This window comes from Felis catus, chromosome D4 (assembly GCF_018350175.1).
Source record: "Felis catus isolate Fca126 chromosome D4, F.catus_Fca126_mat1.0, whole genome shotgun sequence".
NCBI lineage: Eukaryota > Metazoa > Chordata > Mammalia > Carnivora > Felidae > Felis > Felis catus.
In genome coordinates, this window is record NC_058380.1 from 79,660,065 (window position 1) to 79,680,127 (window position 20,063).

The 20,063-nt window shown below is 40.4% G+C and overlaps 1 protein-coding gene and 1 long non-coding RNA gene across 9 annotated transcripts in view; one reads left to right on the forward strand and one right to left on the reverse strand.

Annotated features, from left to right (window-relative positions):
* The window catches only part of LOC111557534, a 38,623-nt gene that overhangs the window by 4,913 nt on the left and 13,647 nt on the right, over window positions 1–20,063 (forward strand). For 7 of the 8 annotated variants that reach the window (XR_006588599.1, XR_006588594.1, XR_006588597.1 and 4 more), the window contains one exon: window positions 15,873–17,140. The exons of the other annotated variant lie outside the window; for it this stretch is intronic. This is a non-coding gene — a long non-coding RNA (uncharacterized LOC111557534). Of the gene's footprint in view, window positions 1–15,872; window positions 17,141–20,063 lie in introns of those variants that run through there. 8 annotated transcript variants of the gene reach the window in all.
* Window positions 12,288–20,063, reverse strand: part of MEGF9 (multiple EGF like domains 9) — an 89,142-nt gene continuing 81,366 nt past the window's right edge. Inside the window, exons 4-6 of the mRNA XM_023242649.2 lie at window positions 19,614–19,757; window positions 18,855–19,124; window positions 12,288–17,049 (exon numbers count right to left, since the gene is read on the reverse strand). Coding sequence (XP_023098417.2) covers window positions 16,598–17,049; window positions 18,855–19,124; window positions 19,614–19,757 — 866 coding nt within the window. The 3' untranslated portion in view covers window positions 12,288–16,597. The remainder of the gene's footprint in view (window positions 17,050–18,854; window positions 19,125–19,613; window positions 19,758–20,063) is intronic.

The window sequence follows — 20,063 nt, forward strand, 5'->3', positions numbered from 1 at the left end:
GCCAAGCTGTGGGTTCTATTCCCCAAGGGGAACCCATTCCAAAGAAGGGGCATCCGTTTCTGACTTGCCCAGAGGAACTCATTGTCCACATGGCTATCGAACCCTGGAATGTGAATGGGGAACTGAATTTTTATTTATTTTAAAAAAATTTTAATGTTTATTATTTATTTTTGTGTGTGAGAGCAAGAGGAAGAGAGATGGAGAGTGAGCAGGGGAGGGGCAGAGAGAGAGGGAGACACAGAATCCGAAGCAGGCTCCGGGCTCTGAGCTGTCAGCCCAGAGCCCGACGCGGGGCTCAAACTCACGGACCGAGAGATCATGACCTGAGCTGAAGTCCAACGCTCAACTGACTGAGCCACCCAGGCGCCCTGAGGAACTGAATTTTTAAAAACTTTACCTTACTTAAATTTAAACAGCCACTTGAGGCTGGCGGCTACTATATTCACATAGGTACAAAACATTTCCATCGTCCCCCAAAATTCCCCTGTGATGCAGTCAATCTCCCTTCCACCTCAGGAAAAACCACTGATCTACTTTTCTGTCATTAAAGATTTGCCTTTCTAGACTTTGATATACCTAGGACCATACAATATGGGCTCTGGCTTTTCTTGATAGCAGAGACTTTTAATTCTGTATCGTAGGGTCTATTATAGTGTCCGGCAGATAATAGGTGAGAGAATGAATAAATCCTAATTGGAATTAACGATCTTATCCCCAAAACTTTTCTCCTCCCCCGAGGGAATACAAGAGTGAGAAGGGCGCTCACAGAGGACATTTAACTAAATCCCTTGGATGTACCGATGGATAAACTGAGCCCCAGATGGGGTCAGTGGCCTGCTTCAGTTCACCCTGTAAATTTATAGCAGAGCCCGGATTCCAAACTAACCATGCAGCCTCCAAAGCCCGTACCCTCCTCCTTCGGCAGCGTTCACTTCCCATCCATTCCCGTGGGCCAAGGTGGCAACTCTTGTGAATCCCTGGGGGACCACAGGGATGCAGACAACAGGCCCCAACGCCCGCTTCAGCCTCCTGGGGATGCCACCCTGGCCCGGAGATCCCCCCGCTGAAAACCAAGAAACAGCAGCAACTCAAGTTAGAGAAGTATTTTGTTTCGTTCCAAATATACCTAAAATCTAGGAGTGGCCTTACTCCAATACTGGGACGTGGGTTGGTTTTCTACCCAGAAAACCGGGCACCTGGTCCCAGATCCAGTTCCCCACTCATTGGAGAAAGAACAGCCCTGGTTTGGGTGGGGGGAGAGGGGATAAGGCTTGTGTTGAAGATCTCTTAAAACAAAAGGGGCCGAGGGAGAAACCATCATTCATCATAGCTATAGCACGTGTCGGGGTGCTTCCCATTTAAGGTTTACTTCAAGGTCAATGCAACCCTAAGGTCAGTATCATTCCTTTTACAGAGTAGGACTTTTACAGTAAGTAGGACTAAGTGCCATTACTCACTTCCCCCTGAGGTCCTCCGGTTGTGAAACCTGCCCCGGGGGCCATATCGCTCTGCTTACTGCTACCGACTGTTTTTTAGAATTCCGCGGAAGAGATTTTTCGGTTGATGTTCCAGCATGCATCCTTTAATTAGGTAGTAATAGCTAAGTAAGAGATGTTGCCGGTTGCTGAGGAGCTCAGCGAAATTGGGCGTCAACTGCTAATGTAACCTTTGCCCTGGGTTTGCTGGCGTCGTAATGATCTCTGTCTTTGCAGACAAAAAAGGTGAGGTACATATTATGAGGAAATAAAGTGAATTCTTTACCCCGGCGCCACACCTGTCAACATCGCTACCTTTTCATTTTAATTAAGGAAATTCGAAATATAACTGTCACCAAACTGATTCTTGCTCCAGAGGACAAAGGCCCTCTCCGTTTCAGACAATTCCTTTGGAGATTAATGGACCGTTGGAGCCCATACAATTTGCTTAATTACCCCAAAATTATTATCTCAACTAAAACAGACCCTCAGTAGACAACCATTAATGTCTTTATCCTTGTCTGGAAGAATCTCATCTCTTGGCAAAAATAGCTTCTTCGAATGAAACTGGATAATCCCCTAGCATGGTGATTAAAGATAACAACGGCTCGTTTAGAAAATGTTTGGAGGAAATTAAAAAGCTGAGCGATAGCCTGTTGGTTCTGCAAGCTACTAAGAATAAAGGCAGGAAGGGGAGGGCCCCCAAAGCATCCATGTATCAGACTGAGTTTGCTTCCCACACAGTCAGCACGTGCCCAAATGCTTGAGAATGTGCAGTCCAGTCTGTGGGCGAGGTCTCTGCCCTGAAGGAATGAGCTTGATCAGCACCATCCCACAGAAGGATACCTTGTGCTGTTTATTTCCAGGGTCACCCTCCAGAAAAACATTTCTCCTTGCAAGTGCCTTGGGGCTGCCCAAGATAACAGTTTGGGTTTGGGTTCAGGCTTACATTAATTCGAAGCCTCCCAACCGAAGTATACTCCTGTGTCTCCACCGTGTTTACCAGTGTAAAAACTGCAATACAGCTGATTCACTCATTCATTTACCGCTTTTATTGAGCTTTTGGGGGGTTTGGGGGGGGTGGGCAGGGCCTGTGCCTGGCAGTGGGATTAAATAGATAAAGACAGTCCAGCCGTCAAACTGAACCGATAACTCGATAGCAGAAAACTATCATCAGCATCTTCTTCTTCATCATCTTTATCACAAATCAGTGTCGGACTTGGTCAAATGCTTTTTCTGTATCTCTTGGGATGATCATCATATACTTTATTTTCAGTCTGTGTGAATTACATTGGTTGATTTACAAACAAGCTTTGAATCCATGGGATAAATCCCAGGTAGTCATGAAGTTCTATCTTTTTAGTGTACTGTTGTATTTAATTTGCTTACATCTTCTTGGAAGTATTTATGTCTGTGCTCATGAGGGATATTGGTCTGTAGTTTTCTTGTGATGTCTTTGGTTTTAGTATCAGGGTAACACTGGTCTCATAGAATGAGTTGGGTTATCTCCTTTTTAATTTTTCTGGAAGAGTTTGTGTGGGATTAAGTATTCTTTCTTCTTTAAATGTTTCCTAGAATTCAGCAGTGAAGCTCTCTGAACTTGGAAGGTTTTTGTTTTGTTTTGTTTTGTTGGTAGGAAGTTGGTAAGTACAAATTCTATTCCTTTAATAGATAGAGGGCTATTAAAAGATTGAGCTGTTATCTATCACTTTTTGAGAGAGCTTTGATAGTCTGTGTCTTGCAAGGAATCTGTACGTTTCACCTAAATCATCAAACGTATTGGCGTATGTGAAGAGCAAGATGGAGTCACTTGTCAAACAGGAGCCTGTGTCAGGCAATGACGCCAACAGCTAGCTAAGGGTGTTGCCGCTAAGACCAGGTATCGCGGAGACCGGCACCTGCTGATGACACGCTCAGAAGTGACAAGCAGCAGAAACAGAGGAGGTCTGCAAAAGCCCAAGTCTCATTAAATCCCTTTAAAAAGAGGGGGTCTTTGCAGCACACTGTCAAGACTCCTCAGACACTGACCTTTCTACGTCTGACCGCTTCAAAAAGCAGCTGCCACCGAAGGTTCTGCCTGACTTATCCCCCAGAAGAACTGAGATCCTTCACAGCTTGAACATAATAAGCAGTAAGTGCGGAGAGCGGACCCTGATGGGACGAGAGGCCTTATCTCAACTGCACACCCGCAGAGTGACTTTTGCCTTTGGTTCGCTCGACTTCCTACCCCCTGTTCTATCTTTTTTGTTGTGTGACAGGTAAGAGAGGTGGAGCTAAACACAGAGTGAAATGTCACTGAGTTTGGAATCCTCAACCTGCTTTATAATTACGTTCACTTTACGACTGAATAAAGCAGACGCCGAGGAAAGACACAACTTATGTGTGCACCTTCAGAGCATGCTTACAACAGTAAACGTCCCTTATTATCCTTTTAATGTCTGTAGGATCTGTAGTGATATTCCCTCTCTCATTCCTGATACTCATTGTGTGTGTGTCTTCTTTCTCTTTTTGAAAACCTGACCATTCTGATTGAAAGTTTATCAATCGTATTGAATTTCTTAAAGAACAAATTTTAGTTCCATTGATTTTCTATTGTTTCCTTTCATATTTATTTTTGCCCGTATCTTTATCATATCTTCTGCTTCTTTGGGGTTTATTTTGCTCTTCCTTTTCTAGTTTTTTTTTTTTTTTAAGGATAGAAGCTTAGATTATTGATTTGAGATCTTTTCTTTTTTCTAATGTAAACATTCAGTGCTCCTAATTTCCCTCCAAGCACTGCTTCAGTTGCATCCGGCAAATTTGAAATGTTGTATTTTCATTTTAATTCAGTTTCAAATACTTTATTTTTTCATTTTTTTCTTTGACCTATGGGTTATTTAGAAGTATGTTAGTTTTGGGGTCCCTGGGTGGCTCAGTGGGTCAAGCATCACAGGGCTGTGAGTTCAAGTCCCACATTGGGCTCTGCACTGAGCATGAAGCTTACTTCAAACAAGAGAGAGAGAGATGTTAGTTTTAAAAGACTCCAGAATTTTCCAGCTATATTTCGGTTACTAATTTCTAATTTAATTCCATTGAGGTCAGAGAACATATTTTGTATGATTTGATTTTTTTTTTTTTTTTTTAATTTGTAAGGCTTATGGGAGGATGCCTGGCTGGCTCAGTCAGTGGAGTATGTGACTTGATCTCAGGGTCATGGGTTCAAGCACCATATTGGGTGTGGAGCCTACTTTAAAATTTTTTTTAACTAAAAAAAACTTTTAAAAAATTCGTAAGACTTATTTTATGGCTCAGCATAGGGTGTCTCGGTAAATGTTCCATGTGCAGTGGAAGAGAATATATATTGTGCTATGTTGAATGAGTCTGTGTCAGTTAAGGTCAGGCTGGTGATAGTATTCTATATCCTTACTAGTTTTCTGTCTACTTGTTCTACGCATTGATAAAGTGGTTGCAATCTCCAACTGTAACTGTGGTTTTGACTATTTCTCCTTTCAGCACTATCAGCTTTTGCTTCATGTGTTCTGAAGTTCTGGTATTAAGTGCATAAACACTTAGGAGGACCTGACGATTTGGTCTTTTACCATTAAGAAATAAAATGTAGTGGATTTGTTTTGTAACCTTTATCTCGTTGATTTGTTTGTCCTAATCATTGGGCTATTTATACACTTCCAGGTCTCTAACACTTGGTTTTGTTTCGTGTAACCTTTTCAATAAAAAAAAGTTCGCCCGTTTCTCCCACCCCGGTGGGAACAACCACCAGTCTGTTCTCTGTTTCTATGAGCTTGGGTATTTTATTTTTAGATTCCGCGTATCAGATCATATGATGCTTGTCTTTCTTTGTCTGACTTATTTCACTTAGCACGATGCCCTTGAGGTCCATCCATATTGTGGCAAATGGCGAGATTTTGTTTTTTAGAGCTTAATAATATTCCATTTTTGCATATATCTACCACAATTTCTTTGTCCACTTATCCATCGATGGATACTTAGGTTGTTTCCATACCTTGGCTGCTGTAAATAATGCTGCAATGAACATGAGAGTGCAGGGATCTTTCTGAGTGAGTGTTTACATTTTCTTCAGATAAATAACCAGAAGTGGAGTTGCTGGATCATATGGTAATTCTAGTTTTCATTTTTTCTGGAACCTCTGTACCATTTTCCATAGTGACTGCACCAATTTACCTTCCCACCAACAGTACACAAGGGTTCCCTTTTCTCCACATCCATGTCAACAGTTGTTATTTCTTGTCTTTTTGACACTAGCCATTCTGACAGGTGTGAGGTGATACCTCATTGTGCTTTTGATTTGCATTTCCCTGCTAACTAATGATACTGTGCGTCTTTTCATATATCTGATGGCCATCTGTACGTCTTTGGGAAAATGTCGATTCAGATCTTCTGCCCATTTTTTAATGACACTTTTTTGTTGTTGTTATTGAGTTGTATGAGTTCTTGGTATATTTTGGATTTTAGTACCTTATCAGATATATTGATTTGCAATTATTTTCTCCCATTCAATAGGCTGCCCTTTCATTTTTGTTGATGGTTTCCTTTGTTGTGCAGAAACATCAATTTGATGTAGTCCCACCTGTTTATTTTTGCCCTTGTTGTCTTTGCTTTTAATGTCAGATTCAAAAAGTCATCATCAAGACCTTTCTTCTTATGTTTTCTTCTTCCAGTTTTATGTTTTCAGGTCTTACATTCAAGTCTTTAAATCATTTCGAGTTGACTTATGTATATGGTGTAAGATAGTGGTCCAGTTTCATTCTTTTGCATATGGTAGCCAGTTTTCTCAACACCATTTATTGAAGAGACAGTCTTTTTCCCACTGTATATCCTTGGCTCCTTTATTGCTGTAAAATGTATGTGTGGGTTTATTCAGGACTTTATAGTGATCTATGTGTCTGTTTTTATGTAAATGCCATACTTTTTTATTATTGTAGCTTTGTAATATAGTTCTAAGTTGAGGAGCATGATGGCTTCAGCTTTTTATTCTTCTCAAGATTGCTTTAGCTATTCGAGGTCTTTGTTACTTCATACACATTTTAGGATTATTTGTTCTATATCCATAAAAATACCATTGAAATTTCCATAAGGATGACATTGAATCTGTACATTGCTTTGAGTAATATGGACTTTTTAATGATATTAATTCTTCCAATCCATGAGGATGAAATATTTTTCCACTTATTTGTGTCTTCAATTTTTTTCATTAATGTCTTATAGTTTTCAATATACAGGTCTTTCACCTCATTGATTAAATTTATTCCTGAGTATTTTATTCTTTTTGATGCAATTGTAAATGAGTTTGTTTTAATTTATCTGATAGTTCATTATTAGTGTAAAGAAATGCAACAGATTTCTGTGTATTGATTTTGTATCCTGCAGCTTTACCAAATATGTTTATTCATTCTAACAGTTTTTTTTTCATGGAGTCTTTAGGGTTTTCTATATATAATATTGTGCCATCTGCAATAGTGACTGTTTTATTTCTTCCTTTCCAATTTAGATGCCTTTTATTTATTTTTCTTGCCTAATTGCACTGGCCAGGATTTCCAATACTCTGTTAAATAAAAGAGGAGAGTGGACATCCTAGTCTTGTTCCTGATCTTGGAGAAAAAACTTTCCACTTGCTATTAAATGTGGATCTGTCATACATGGCCCTAATTATGTTGAGGTAGGTTCCCTCTATACCCACTTTGTTGAGTTTTTATCATAAATGGATGTTGAATTTTGTCAAATGCTTTCTTTGCATCTATTGAGATGATCATATGATTTTCAATTTTCTTTTTTAAGTAATCTCTACAACCAACGTGGGACTCAAACTCATGACCCCAAGATCAAGAGTCATATGCTCTACTGAATGAGCAAGCCAGGCATCCCATTGACCATATGATTTTTATACTTCATTTTGTTAATATAGTCTATTCCATTGATATACAATTGTTGAACCATCCTTGCATCCCTGAAATGAATTCCACTCAGTCATGGTGTATGATTCTTTCAATGTATTGTTGAATTCAGTTTGCTAATATTTTGTTGAGGATATTTGTATCTATCTTCATCAGGGATATTGGCCTGTAATTTTCTTTTCTTGTGGCATCCTTGTCTGGTTTTGATATCAAGGTAATACTGGCCTCATAACATGTGTTTGGAAGAGCTCCTCCCTCTACTATTTTTTGGAAGAGTCTGAGAAGGATTGGTATTAATTCTTCTTTGAATGCTTGGCCAGAATTCACCTGGACTTCTGTTTGTTGGGAAGTTTTCAATTACTGATTCAATCTCCTTGCTAGTAATTGGGATATTCGGATTTCCTATTTCATCATGATTCTGTCTTGGTAGATTGTATGTTTCTAGGAATTTACCTGTTTCTTCTAGGTTGTCCAATTTGTTGGCATATAATTATTCATAGTAATCTCTTAGAATCTTTTGTATTTCTGTGGTATCAGTTGTAACACTGTTTTTTTTTAGTACAGATATCACAAATTATGGTATTTCCTTCCAAACATTTTCTGTATTATTTTTTTCAACATAGTTAAATCATGTTGTATCCACCAGTTTATATCCTATTGAAAAATTTCACTATGAAATGTTACATGGATACCAGAATATGTGTGTATGCTTGTGTGGGTGGGTATATTGCATATTGTATGTAAAAAAAATACAATATGGGGACCCTGAGTGGCTCAGTAGGTTAAGCATCTGACTTTGGCTCAGGTCACGATCTCACGGTTCGTGAGTTCAAGTCCCACATCAGGTTCTGTGCTGACAGTTCAAAGCCTGGAGCCTGTTTCGGATTCTGTGTTTCCCTCTCTCTTGCCCCTCCCCCACTCACACTCTCTCTCCAAAATAAAAAAAAAATTAAAAAAAAATTTTTAAATAATACAATAAAAAGCTCATATACATACATGCTTCTTAAACATTACTAGTACCTTTGAGGTCATCTCTGCATCCCCCTCTCTCTTACATAGTTATCTTTATTTTTGCATTAATCATTCTGTTTTTCTTTATAGTTTTCTCATATATGTATGTATTTTTAAACAATATATTCTATTTCCCTTTTTGGCCATTATATAAAAAAATTATATTGTATATTTTCTCTATGGCTTGCTTTTTTGCTTGACATTATGTTTTGGAGATTCATCCATATTGATACATATAGCTATAACTCATTCATTTTTGACTACTGCCTAAAATTCTGTTCAAAGTATTTGGATATACCACAATCCCACTTCACAATCCAAATCCAATCAATTCTTCTACTGCCAGACAATTGGGGTATTTCCAATTATTTGGCGATAACAAATGATGCTGCAGTGAAGAATTTGATACGTGGGTTGTGGTGCACATACATAACAGTTTTTCTAAACTGTATACCAGAGGTGGAATTGCACACACATCTGCAAAATACCCTGTTTTTCTTCACTAAACCTTAATTCTGTCTTTAATCATTCTTCCCTTCATTTTAATGATTGTATCTCCACAAGTGCATGCACTAAGCCATATCTCTACTGTTGAACATCTAGGGTTTGTCCTCATTTTTTTAACTTTATACACAACCCTGGAGAAAAAAAAAAAAACATTTTTGCACAGAACTCTCTGCTTTTTAGGTCATTTTCTTATGAGGAATTCCCAGAAGTGGATTTCTTGAATCAAGGCTGTACTGATTTCCATTCAGTGGAAAGGTTTTTACTGCTGAAATACACAAAATAGTTGTCATCCATATAGTCGCTAATCCTTTTGGGATCATAGATCCTTTGGAGACTATGATAAAGGGTATGGACCTTTCCTCCAGAAACACACGCACACACACACACACACACACACCCCCACAAGCACACACATACACACAAATTATTTATATTCACAAAGAAGAATGCAATTTCAAGAGTTTCTCAGGCTCTCTGAAGCCCCTATGCTGATACCTCTATTAAATAAGATATACTGTTGGGGCACGTGGGTGGTTCAGTCGGTTAAGCATCCAACTTCGGCTCAGGTCGTGATCTCACAGTCCGTGAGTTCGAGCCCCGCGTCGGGCTCTGTGCTGACAGCTTAGAGCCTGGAGCCTGCTTCAGATTCTGTGTCTCCCCCTCTCTCTGCCCCTCCTCTGCTCATGCTCTGTCTCTCTGTTTCAAAAATAAATACAAACATTAAAAAAAAGATATACTGTGTTACCTACTGCATATTTCTAATAATACTCCACCAAATAAGTTCACACACCACATTTCTTATAATACTTCACCAAGTAAGTTCCCATATTTCGGTATCTGTCAAGTACCTTTTGTTTTAAACCACAACTTACTGAGCACCCACAATGTGTCAGCGCTTATGCCAGATTCCAGAGATAGGAGAATAAATGCTCCTGACTTCAAGGATTATAGAGTCTAATGGGGAAGACATAAAATAAGTATTCCAAAAAAAAAATATATATATATATATGTGCAATAAGAGAGATATTCATTAGGCAAAACAGAGATACAAATTAAGGATTGATCAACTGTCGTTTACCAAGGGGTTGCAAAGAATGAATAAACAGTCTCAAGGATGTTAGAAAACATAGTGCCAGCAAAGGGAGGAAGGCATCATATAATCTGGCATCTATAGGAAGTTATACATGAGTCAAATAGAGTTGGGTTAGAATGGTTAATGAACGTAAGGAAGGGTTAAGACTCTTCGTTATTTGAGAGCAAGATTAAGAAAACAGTATTAACAGAGGTGCCTGGGTGGCTTGGTTAAGAGTCTGACTTTGGTTCAGGTCATGATCTCACGGTTCGTGGGTTCAAGCCCTGTGCCGGGCTCTTGTGCTGACAGCTCGGAGCCTGGATCCTGCTTCAGATTCTGTCTCCCTCTCTCTCTGCCCCTCCCCCACTCATGCCCTGTCTGTCTCTCAAGAATAAATAAACTTAAAAAAAAAAAAAAACAGTATTGACATATAAGACTGTAGCAGTTGGTCTGACAACAGAAAGGAAACCACAAAAGATTTCCTCCCAAACACTTCCTTTATTACCCCAAACCTGCTCTTACTAAATACAAAGGAAAACATTTTGCCGGTGTTTTGTGCAACTGTCTGAAAGTTCAGTGCTTGACATACAAGGTTTAAAACCTACGTTTCAATACAAATAACACATTTAACGTTGTGTGATGGCTTTCGTTTTGTAAGTGGAAGTATTTAGAAAGCCTGTACAAGAAGCACTACAATAATCTTTTCATAAAATTGCCTTGAAAAGCTAATTTATATGTAAAAAGGATGTCTTTTTAACATTCGCTTAAAATATCACTTTTAAGCCTGTCAGTTAACACTTCTAATATAATCACCTCATGAAAAACATTTTGTTGTTTTGAATTTAGCTTAACTTTATAAATGTAACTAAACATAATTGTTACTTGGAAGTTCCTGGTTTAACCATAATGGAGCATGTGGAATTTTTGTAAAACATACGCAACTTATACTCCCATGGAAAACGAATACACCCAATTTTGATAACCTAGTAAATATCTTTGATGCACTTTCATCCAAGGTATGAATACAGTACTATAAAAGTAATCTTTTTGGCATTGCACACATATTTCTTTTGAAATTTTACTTAGATTTCTGCCATGCTTATTCTGTTCCCTTAAAATAATACCCAAATTGTATACATTATAGAACTACATGTATAGAATCACATATAGAAACATATAAGGTAGGATTATAGAGCAATACAACTTATTTTCTTGGATGACCAGAAAAGAAAGGAAAAACAGGGTTTTAAAGTTTAAATAGCAACCACCTGAAGGTGAATAAACCAACTGCAGTTTATAAACCTCTCAGCACAGGGGTCCCTGGATGGCTCAGTCCTTCAAGCATCCAACTCTTCATTTCAGCTCAGGTCATGATCTCTGGGTTTGTGAGTTCAAGCCCTGCATCAGGGATTCTCTGTGGGATCCTCTGTCTCCCTTTTTCCCTCTCTCTCTCTCAAAAATAAATAAACTTAAAAAAAATTGAAAACATAATAAAGCTCTCAGCACAAAGAAAGGCCTGACCTACTTTTTCTTTTTTCAAAGTGCCCCTAGGATCTCTAGATGGCATCCCATTAAATACCATTGAGCTTTGTCAAAACACAGGATCTTCATGGGTTCCTCAAAATCATAAAAAGATGTACTCTTATTGCAGGCTGTCTAATAAACATATAGAACATGGTTCCATTCAGATTTATATGAAGAAAGGAAAATTTTTATATGTATGAAAACAAAATTAAAAAGGAGCACGTTTTTTCTTTAAAATTTTCATGGAAAGCCTAATGAATCTCATAGGGTACAGGCAAAAGTACAAATAAGAATATCTGTTAATATATGCTTTTCCCCCGCTCAGGTTGTTTTGTTTTGTTCCAAGAGGGAGAATCTCGTGGCATGTTTGTTCCTAAGTGGAAAACATGATTTAAAGGAACTTAAAACAAAAAAGCATAGTAAATCAACAAAGGGTTCAAAGATTTTCATGAAGTGGTTTGAAAATAGATGCTCTGTGACATATATTAAGAGACTTCCAGGGGCGCCTGGGTGGCGCAGTCGGTTAAGCGTCCGACTTCAGCCAGGTCACGATCTCGCAGTCCGTGAGTTCGAGCCCCGCGTCAGGCTCCGGGCTGATGGCTCGGAGCCTGGAGCCTGCTTCCGATTCTGTGTCTCCCTCTCTCTCTGCCCCTCCCCCGTTCATGCTCTGTCTCTCTCTGTCTCAAAAAAATAAATAAAACGTTAAAAAAGTTTAAAAAAAAAAAAAAAAAGACTTCCAGCAACACTGACCACACACACAAAAAAGGAAAACAACAAATCTACAATAGGTACAAATTATATACATTTATTTTTTAATAATTTTAAATAACACTCTTGTATAAATTCTTTCATATATTCAAATCATACACAAATTTAGAAATGCATCATGAAGCCTAGTACAGCATCTGTAGGAGACACGTTTTTAGAATTTGTGTTAGAATTTTAGTGACATACGTAGGAGTTTAATGTTTTAGGAACATCCCCGAATAGCCCGGGCTAAGATGTAACCTATGGCAGAGTGCAAGTGCCTAGCATTAAAACTCAGCTGTGAATCACTGGGCTTTGGGCTAAGTTGGCTCAGAAGCCCTGGGCTCATGTGCTCACCACCGTCACAATTCTTGCCTGTGTGTAAGTTACGAGTAACAGGGGTTCCCAACTGCCTTTGAAAAAGCATCATTCAACCACTGCCATTTTAACGATCCATAACCTTCAGTCCATTTGACGCGATCTGATGTCTTCGGATGAATCGGTGTGTTCTTCCTGCTTTTTTCCCTCGGCATAGTCACTGGCTCAGGGTTAAAGAGGAAAATTGTGCTAACCTTTCATCACTCCCCCACACACGCCAAACTCATGTTAGTTCCCAAGCCCCATGCCGTCAAGATCATAACGGACCAAAAGTCTTTGCGGATGAGGCCAGAAATGCTTTCCTTGCTCTAACAGGTTACGCTGGGTCGCTCTGTACTTCTCTCAACTTTTTATCAGAGAGCTTTCTTTCCTTGAGATGTGTAGATTCAACTCCTCCCCACACACTTCAAAGCATAAGAACCAGGGAATGTTCATTGCGAGTGGTGTTATGTTTACCGTAAGTCCTACAAAAAATATAGGACCGTCGTGAATGATCTGATAACCCCGTCCCGACTGAAGCTCTTAGGAAGACATGCTATTGCTTTAGTTCTCTGCCTCCAAAACAGCACGAGAAGGGCTAAACGTCCGGAAGGCACTCTCTGACCAAAATGAACTAGTGGGGTCATGAGTATTGCTTTAATGATCCGTTTTCTGGGGAATGTTAGGGCTAGGGAGTAGCCATATAATTTGACACCTCTACAGATCCTCTCCCCCAAAGTCTCTCTCCTCCCACGTCACATCTGCTCTGTTCTCTCTTAAAATGCAGGTTATCCCGAAGAGTGGTAACACATTAAATCCATAGGACCTTAGTATAAATGAGCGTTAGTTTCTGTCACCATTTTTCTCTATCACTGGAGAAATTCCATTCATAAGAGATATCTAGGAGCTAGCCAGTGCAGGGAGGGAGGGGACAATAAGGGAGGACAGACATATTTTACAACACTACCTAGGATTTCTGTCAGAAATACGTCAGGGCTTATGAAAATGAATGAATGAAGACAAAATGATCACTTAATAGCAGTATCTGTCATTTATCAGTAAGGGTCACATTAGTCTTAATCAAAAATAAACACATTTCTAACACTTATTCAAAAGGTCTTCCAATATTATCTTTCGAGAAGACCGACGGGATCCTGGTGTGAAACGTCATAGCTCAGGGAGACCCTGCCTTCAGAGGAACGAATGTGTGCAATGCATTCCATAGTAGTTTCCTAGTCTGATTTTGCCGGTAGATCACTTCATGATTGATTTATATTCTAGAGCAAAATTATTTCCGCCAGCAAAAAGCAGGGGACACTAAAGAATATTACTTAAAACCAGTTTTAAGACCTCCATTTTTTTTCCACTGGGAAAAATTGAGAACCTGACCTAGGAGCTGTCAGTAATTCCTTAGAGATTAATGTTCCTTGTGATTCAACGTTTGCAATGCCTTTCAGGCTCTCTTTCAAGCAACCTCTCTATGGCCAGAATCTGGACTATTTGGCTTTGGCTCTTAGACCCCGACAAACACTCACGCTTGCTCTACTGGGGTAACTTCCGTGTAACCAGTGCTTATTTCCCGCCATGCTCAACCCCTCACCTTGAGGGGTGCAGTCTGGGAGACAGGCCCCCTTCCTTGGAACTGTGCAGTGCTCAGTCCGCCCGTGCGTCAGTGGGGGCTGCTGGGGAAAACACATTTCCCCCCCTGCTCACGAGGGTCAGTTCTCTTTGAGGAAGCACAAAAACCGGTAGTTTTGTTTTCTTGTCACCAACACTGGCCGCAGGCAGTAATTCTCCAGGGTCCTTTCCACAAAACCCTTCCCAGCTGTATGGCCCTGGACTGTACCTTGTACTCACGAAGTTGGAAACATTCACAGACGGGACGGTCCCTCCCAGCCTCTCTGTCCATGGCTAGCAGTTTCTACATTGGCCTAGAGTTGGAAGAATATGTGCTTCAGAGTCAGGAGGCCCGATTCCAAGCCTGATAATGACATATTGTGCAGCCTTGAGTGAGACATTTAACCTCATCTGTCAAATGGGGACAACTACTTCCTCAAGGGGCTAGGGTGAGGAACGGAGGACATACGTGTGGAAATGGGCTTTGCGAACTGCAAAGGCCTATAGGAATATCCACGGATTTTTAAAATATAATGTAATGTAATGTATCCTCTCCTCTCATGAGCAATGGCCGAATATTCAGAGCACCTCAGGTTACAGAACTGGACTATCTATCTGTCCATCCTCCAGAACGTCATCTCTAAAACCTGAGAAAGCTTAGGGGTCTCCTACAGAGGGATGAACAAATTCCAGGTGTTTCTCCGGGGAAGGCAGGCAAGGTTGTCAACTTGGATGTTCTAGGTCTAATCTAACAAATCTTTGCTTCTTTTCTCGCCACCTGACAGTTTGCTGTTCCTCCTAATAAATATCTATATTTGACTTCTGGCTGCTTTTCCTGGCTTGCTGCACCCACAACCTGTCAATATCATAACAGACGAGGGCGACAGTAGGTGGCCTCGAGGGAACAACCGGGTCTAAAAGCAAGGACTAACTGTACCCACCGAACCACAGAGCTACCTCTAACGGCAAAACTGTAGCCCTGCGGGAAGATGGCAGACACCTCGCGGCCTATGGGTGACAAACTATGTTCAAATGTGGAAGGTATTTTTTTGGGCGGGGAGGAAGAATATAATAAATATTTCACAGGCATGAAAAACAGGGGATCCCAAGTGATATGATGGCTTTTCTTTTGGAACTAAAATATTTCTAATTCCTCTGGAAGACTGTCTTTTACACTTAAAAACATTTTTTTTTTCATGAGGATGTGTTCTACACTGATCTATGTAAAATATATAGACTGGCTAATGTCTAATCAGGTGAGTACTTTAGAGAGTGCAGCCTGCATCCCAGCTTAACAATCACGGCCTTAAAAATCTATTGCTTGAATGTCTAGTAAGTCAAAGAACGTGTAACTCTACTTTGAGACTGAGAAAGGGAAAGAAAGGTTGGAAACATTCAACCTCTTACAAATTTCAACAGTGTCCAAAGAGGGACCAAAAATGACTGGCGTTCACCAGAGTCCCAGCTCCAGCAATATTGCCACCTATGTCATATTTTAACCAATCACCATATGTTCTTTTTACAACGCCATTAACTGCTGTACAAATAGTTTCTAGATGATAAAATATGACATGATTTTTTTTTTACAAATAGATACAAATAACAATGTTGACCAGATATGCTACATTCACTATATACACCTTACTTCTCTAGAGGCAGGAGCAGTCCTTATTTTTAGACAATTCATCATCTACACTGAGACCCTAAGGAGGACCATCAGCTTCCTGCTACCAGATGTCACCTTCCTGTTTCCTGTTTCTACCATTAGAAGCTTATCCCGTGCTTGGATCCTATCATTGAGCAAGAATTTGGGAAGGAAAAATCAAGCTTTTCTAAAGATCCTCTTGAGACTTTTCCGCCCCTATTCTGGAAACAATCGGGATTGTTTCTTGTGAGACAGCCCAGACATTAAGCTTTTCTGCAGTGATGTCTTTTAGCACAGTAAAAGGAGTATCATCCCTGACCTTCCTTTTAAAAAAAGTGTTTCAGGAATGGAGATGAGGTCTTCCTGGAGTCCTCCCCCTCCACTTCCATCACCGTGTTTCCGCTGGTTTGGTGAGCACTTCCCCAGGAGTCTGTTCGGAGGTCAAAGTAGATGTGGGCTGCACTGTGGGGTTCGGCCTTTCTATACTCCCGTGTCGTTGGGTACAAAAATATACTTTACTACGAGTCCTTATTGACAGTGACTGCTTCGGAGCTTCATGGGGAAACTAAGAGTAATAGGCCAAGTGCATTACACATTTGTACCTGAAACTTCCAGATGCACTATACGCCTCTGCTTTCTCAGCAAACTCTGCCCAGGCCTCATGTGGCCCAGGAGCCGATGCTGTCTTAGTAAGCCCTGTGCTCTACCGATCCAGGGAGACAGTTCTAGCTCCTCAGGCTTTGTAGTTATGTATGGGTGTCGTCAGGGTCAGCTGCCCGTTGGGAGCCACTTCATTGCCATCATCTTCCAACAGTCCTGACACATCTGCATTGGGAATGCTGTCGTGGTAGCTGCTGAAACTGATATTGTCTTCTTTGAGCTCGATGGTCCAAAAGGGGGCATTGAGTTTCCGGTTCTGGTACTCCCGGTACATATAGACGGCCCCCACAAATCCCATCAGCAGCACCACCACAATGATGATGACTGTCAAAATGATGATGTTAAACTGGGTCCATGAAACATCAGCTAAAGCTGACGTGCTGTTTTCAGCAGAGCTTACGGAAAAGATAGTCTGCAGGGTTGTGGGGGTAAATGTACTATTTATAACAGGGGTGGGCACTGATGTGGTCAAAGAGGCATTGGAAACCAAAATGGTAGAACCTTCAGGTGTTGGAACAATAACTTCTGAAAATAAAAACAGAGAATGAAATGTAAAAGACAAAATTATCTAGTTTTGAGAAACAATAAAAGAAATACACATGGGAGTGGAAGTTGATGTGGGATGTGGACATGAGAGTCTGCTTTAAGGTAATGCAAGTTAAAAATAATTTTTAAAGAAATATAGTGAAAAGAATCAAGGTCTAGAAAGCTAGATGATGACACCCATGGCTGTTCTCCAAAATGTATAATATTAAAATCTTGGGGAAAATCCTAATGTTGGAGCTTCCTATCCTTCTCGACTCTTGGATAGATTCATACAAATTCCTGCAAAGGCAGTAAATATCTCACTGCTGAGTCCTAAGTCACTTGGTTAAAAGTGACAGGAATAAAAAGACCATCATTTGAACTAAAATAAGTACAACAAATCTGATGGCATTTCATAAGGGCAAAATTCTCCTCAAAAGAGGCAAAAACGGAGTAAGAAAAATTGTATTTCTGGCTGCTTCTGAAAAACACAATTTAAGTGTCCAAAGTTGATGTCAGGCAAGATAAAAAAAAAAACAAAAAACAAAAAACAAAAACAGCCTTCTTTTAACTGTATGTGTAGTAATTCTCCCGTCATGGAGATCGCGGCTATCTTATAATTAAAGTGCTAATGCGGCACAGCTCAGTAGAAATACCGCAGGCTTTGGAATCAAGTAGAACTGTGTGGCCACAGATAAGTAAGTGAATCTTTTTAACACTGAGGCTCCTCATCTGTAAAATGGGAATGATCATATCTACTTTGCGGAGTCCCTGGGGAAGGTTACGTGAGCTAGAGCTACCGCACGTAATGTTCCCAGGGCTTGGCACGTCACAGGCACTCGATAAAATGACTGCTATTGTCATTATCATTCATCGCCACAGCCAGATACATTAACCTACCCCGAGAAGAGGCATGTTTTGTATTACCCGGTGAATAATAAGAAAAATCATCACAGTCCTGCCAGCTAAGTATGGACAAAGCATGCCTGCAAATGGGAAGGAGAACCGAGTGACAGGATCTCCAGGCTAGTGACAGGGTCCAGTCTCGGTCTTTTGAGCCTTGATCACAACAGAATAAGGATATTAAGAAAATGGCAGAGGTGACGACACTTGCCACAGACCGACTGTCCATCAGCCTAGGATTCAGTATCTGCCAGATTATCAGAGAGTGGTTTCTAGGAGGGTGCGGTCTAATCACTCTGTGACCCAGTAAAGCCAGAATATCCGTAACTCATCCTGAATTTCTAGTCATTAATTTTTATCTAAATCTTTACTGACTTTTCCTGCAAGAAACATTTTTGCCATACGAACAACTTCTTCTTTTAAAAATCAAAAAGAATATAATTACTATTTCCTCCATCACACGTGGGAAAACTCAGGCCCAAAGTTAGGACAGATGCTACCGTGGACTCTGGTTTCTCAGCCAGAACTTCGAACCAGATTACAGGTCCCTGCTTCCAAAGACCTTTGATGGTCCCTGGAAGTGATGAGAATATAGAAGCAAAGGATAAAAGACATGAGAGGACTTTTAAATTGTCAACATAAAAATGAAAATAGATGAAGAGAAAATGCGGGAACCCTGCAATGCCTTTGTCGCGGGCCTCAGATTTCTGGAGTTGACTTTGGAGCATCAGGAGAGCAGCAGGAATAGAAGGAGATCCCTTTAGGCAAATACCTATCAAAATCTATTTCCAGAAAATTCCTCTCGTGGGATTGGAAGGTTTTTTAAAAGCTAAAGGTAGCTGTCCTGAAATTTTCACTGCTAGGCTTAGGCACTACATTTACAACCTTAGGTGAGGTTTTACCTTTCTTGACGCAATTTCCCTCGAGGTCTCTGACATAGCCTTCCAGACAGTTCTCACACCAAAACCCAGTGGTGTTATGGAGGCAGCTGATGCATTCACCACTCTCGGGCTTGCAAACCTTTGGAGTTTTAATTGGGTCCACGTGGCCATGACATTGGCACTTGGTACAGATGCTGTCAGAATTGTAATAGCCGTTTCCACAGGTGTTGCAGTTCCGGCCTGTGTATCCGTCTTTGCACTGGACACACGTAGGCTCCAAGTCACCCAGTTCTGAGAGAGAGAGGGCAGGAACGTAACTTAGTACGGTCTCGAGCTACAATTACAAATGCAAGACAACTGCTGTCCCCTCCCTACTATCTGCTCTCAAACGTAAAGAGACTAAAGATCTACACCTTATTTCTTAACCCTTAATTGTCCAGCTTATTGTGGAAACGATGGGGCCCTCCAGAGAATCTATTCAAGTAGAGGACAAAAGAAAGATGCTTACATAGGAGTATGAATAACTGTAATAGCTAGGCGCTCTTACAACTTTCACATTCCTTCTTCTTTAGTCCCGACAGACAAGACAAAATAAGATTTTAACAACAATTTCCTCCCCTCTCCCTCAAGTCTCATTTCGTATTATGTATTTGGACTTGGTTGCAAAACCCTTCCCCTACAGCACCCTACAGAACTTCATTTATCAGCACACTTCATATCAATTGATAACTGACTGGCTGATTTTTCCTCTCGAGATGAAGATTTAGAGAAAGGCCTTACTTATGATACAGCTGCCCGTAGAGGTCACTGCTGAACAAGGGCAGCGGAGACATTCTTTTGTGGCGTCAGGACTCTGATAAAATCCTTCTCTGCATTCTTCACAGTGATCCCCTTTGCTATTTTCCTGGCAGTTTAAACAAGCACCTAAAAGAAGCAAATTGTTTGAAGATTTATTCTGAAAGCGCAACAACTTTAAATAAATCACATCTGCAACCAAGAGACCTTAAGACTTAGCCAGAAGAACTTATCCGACAGGAATTAACAGGGCTCGGTTTCCATCCCGTCTTTTCCTACACTGGCCAGGTCTGTAACTTCTGTGTCCCCCGCTTGACTGGAAACTCGAGGGAAAGGCTGGTACATGAGTCGAGTAGCAATCAGGCCATGTTGATTGCTGACTACATACAGAAAGCAGGTCAACTATTTTTTCAAAGAAAAAATAAAATCAATCTA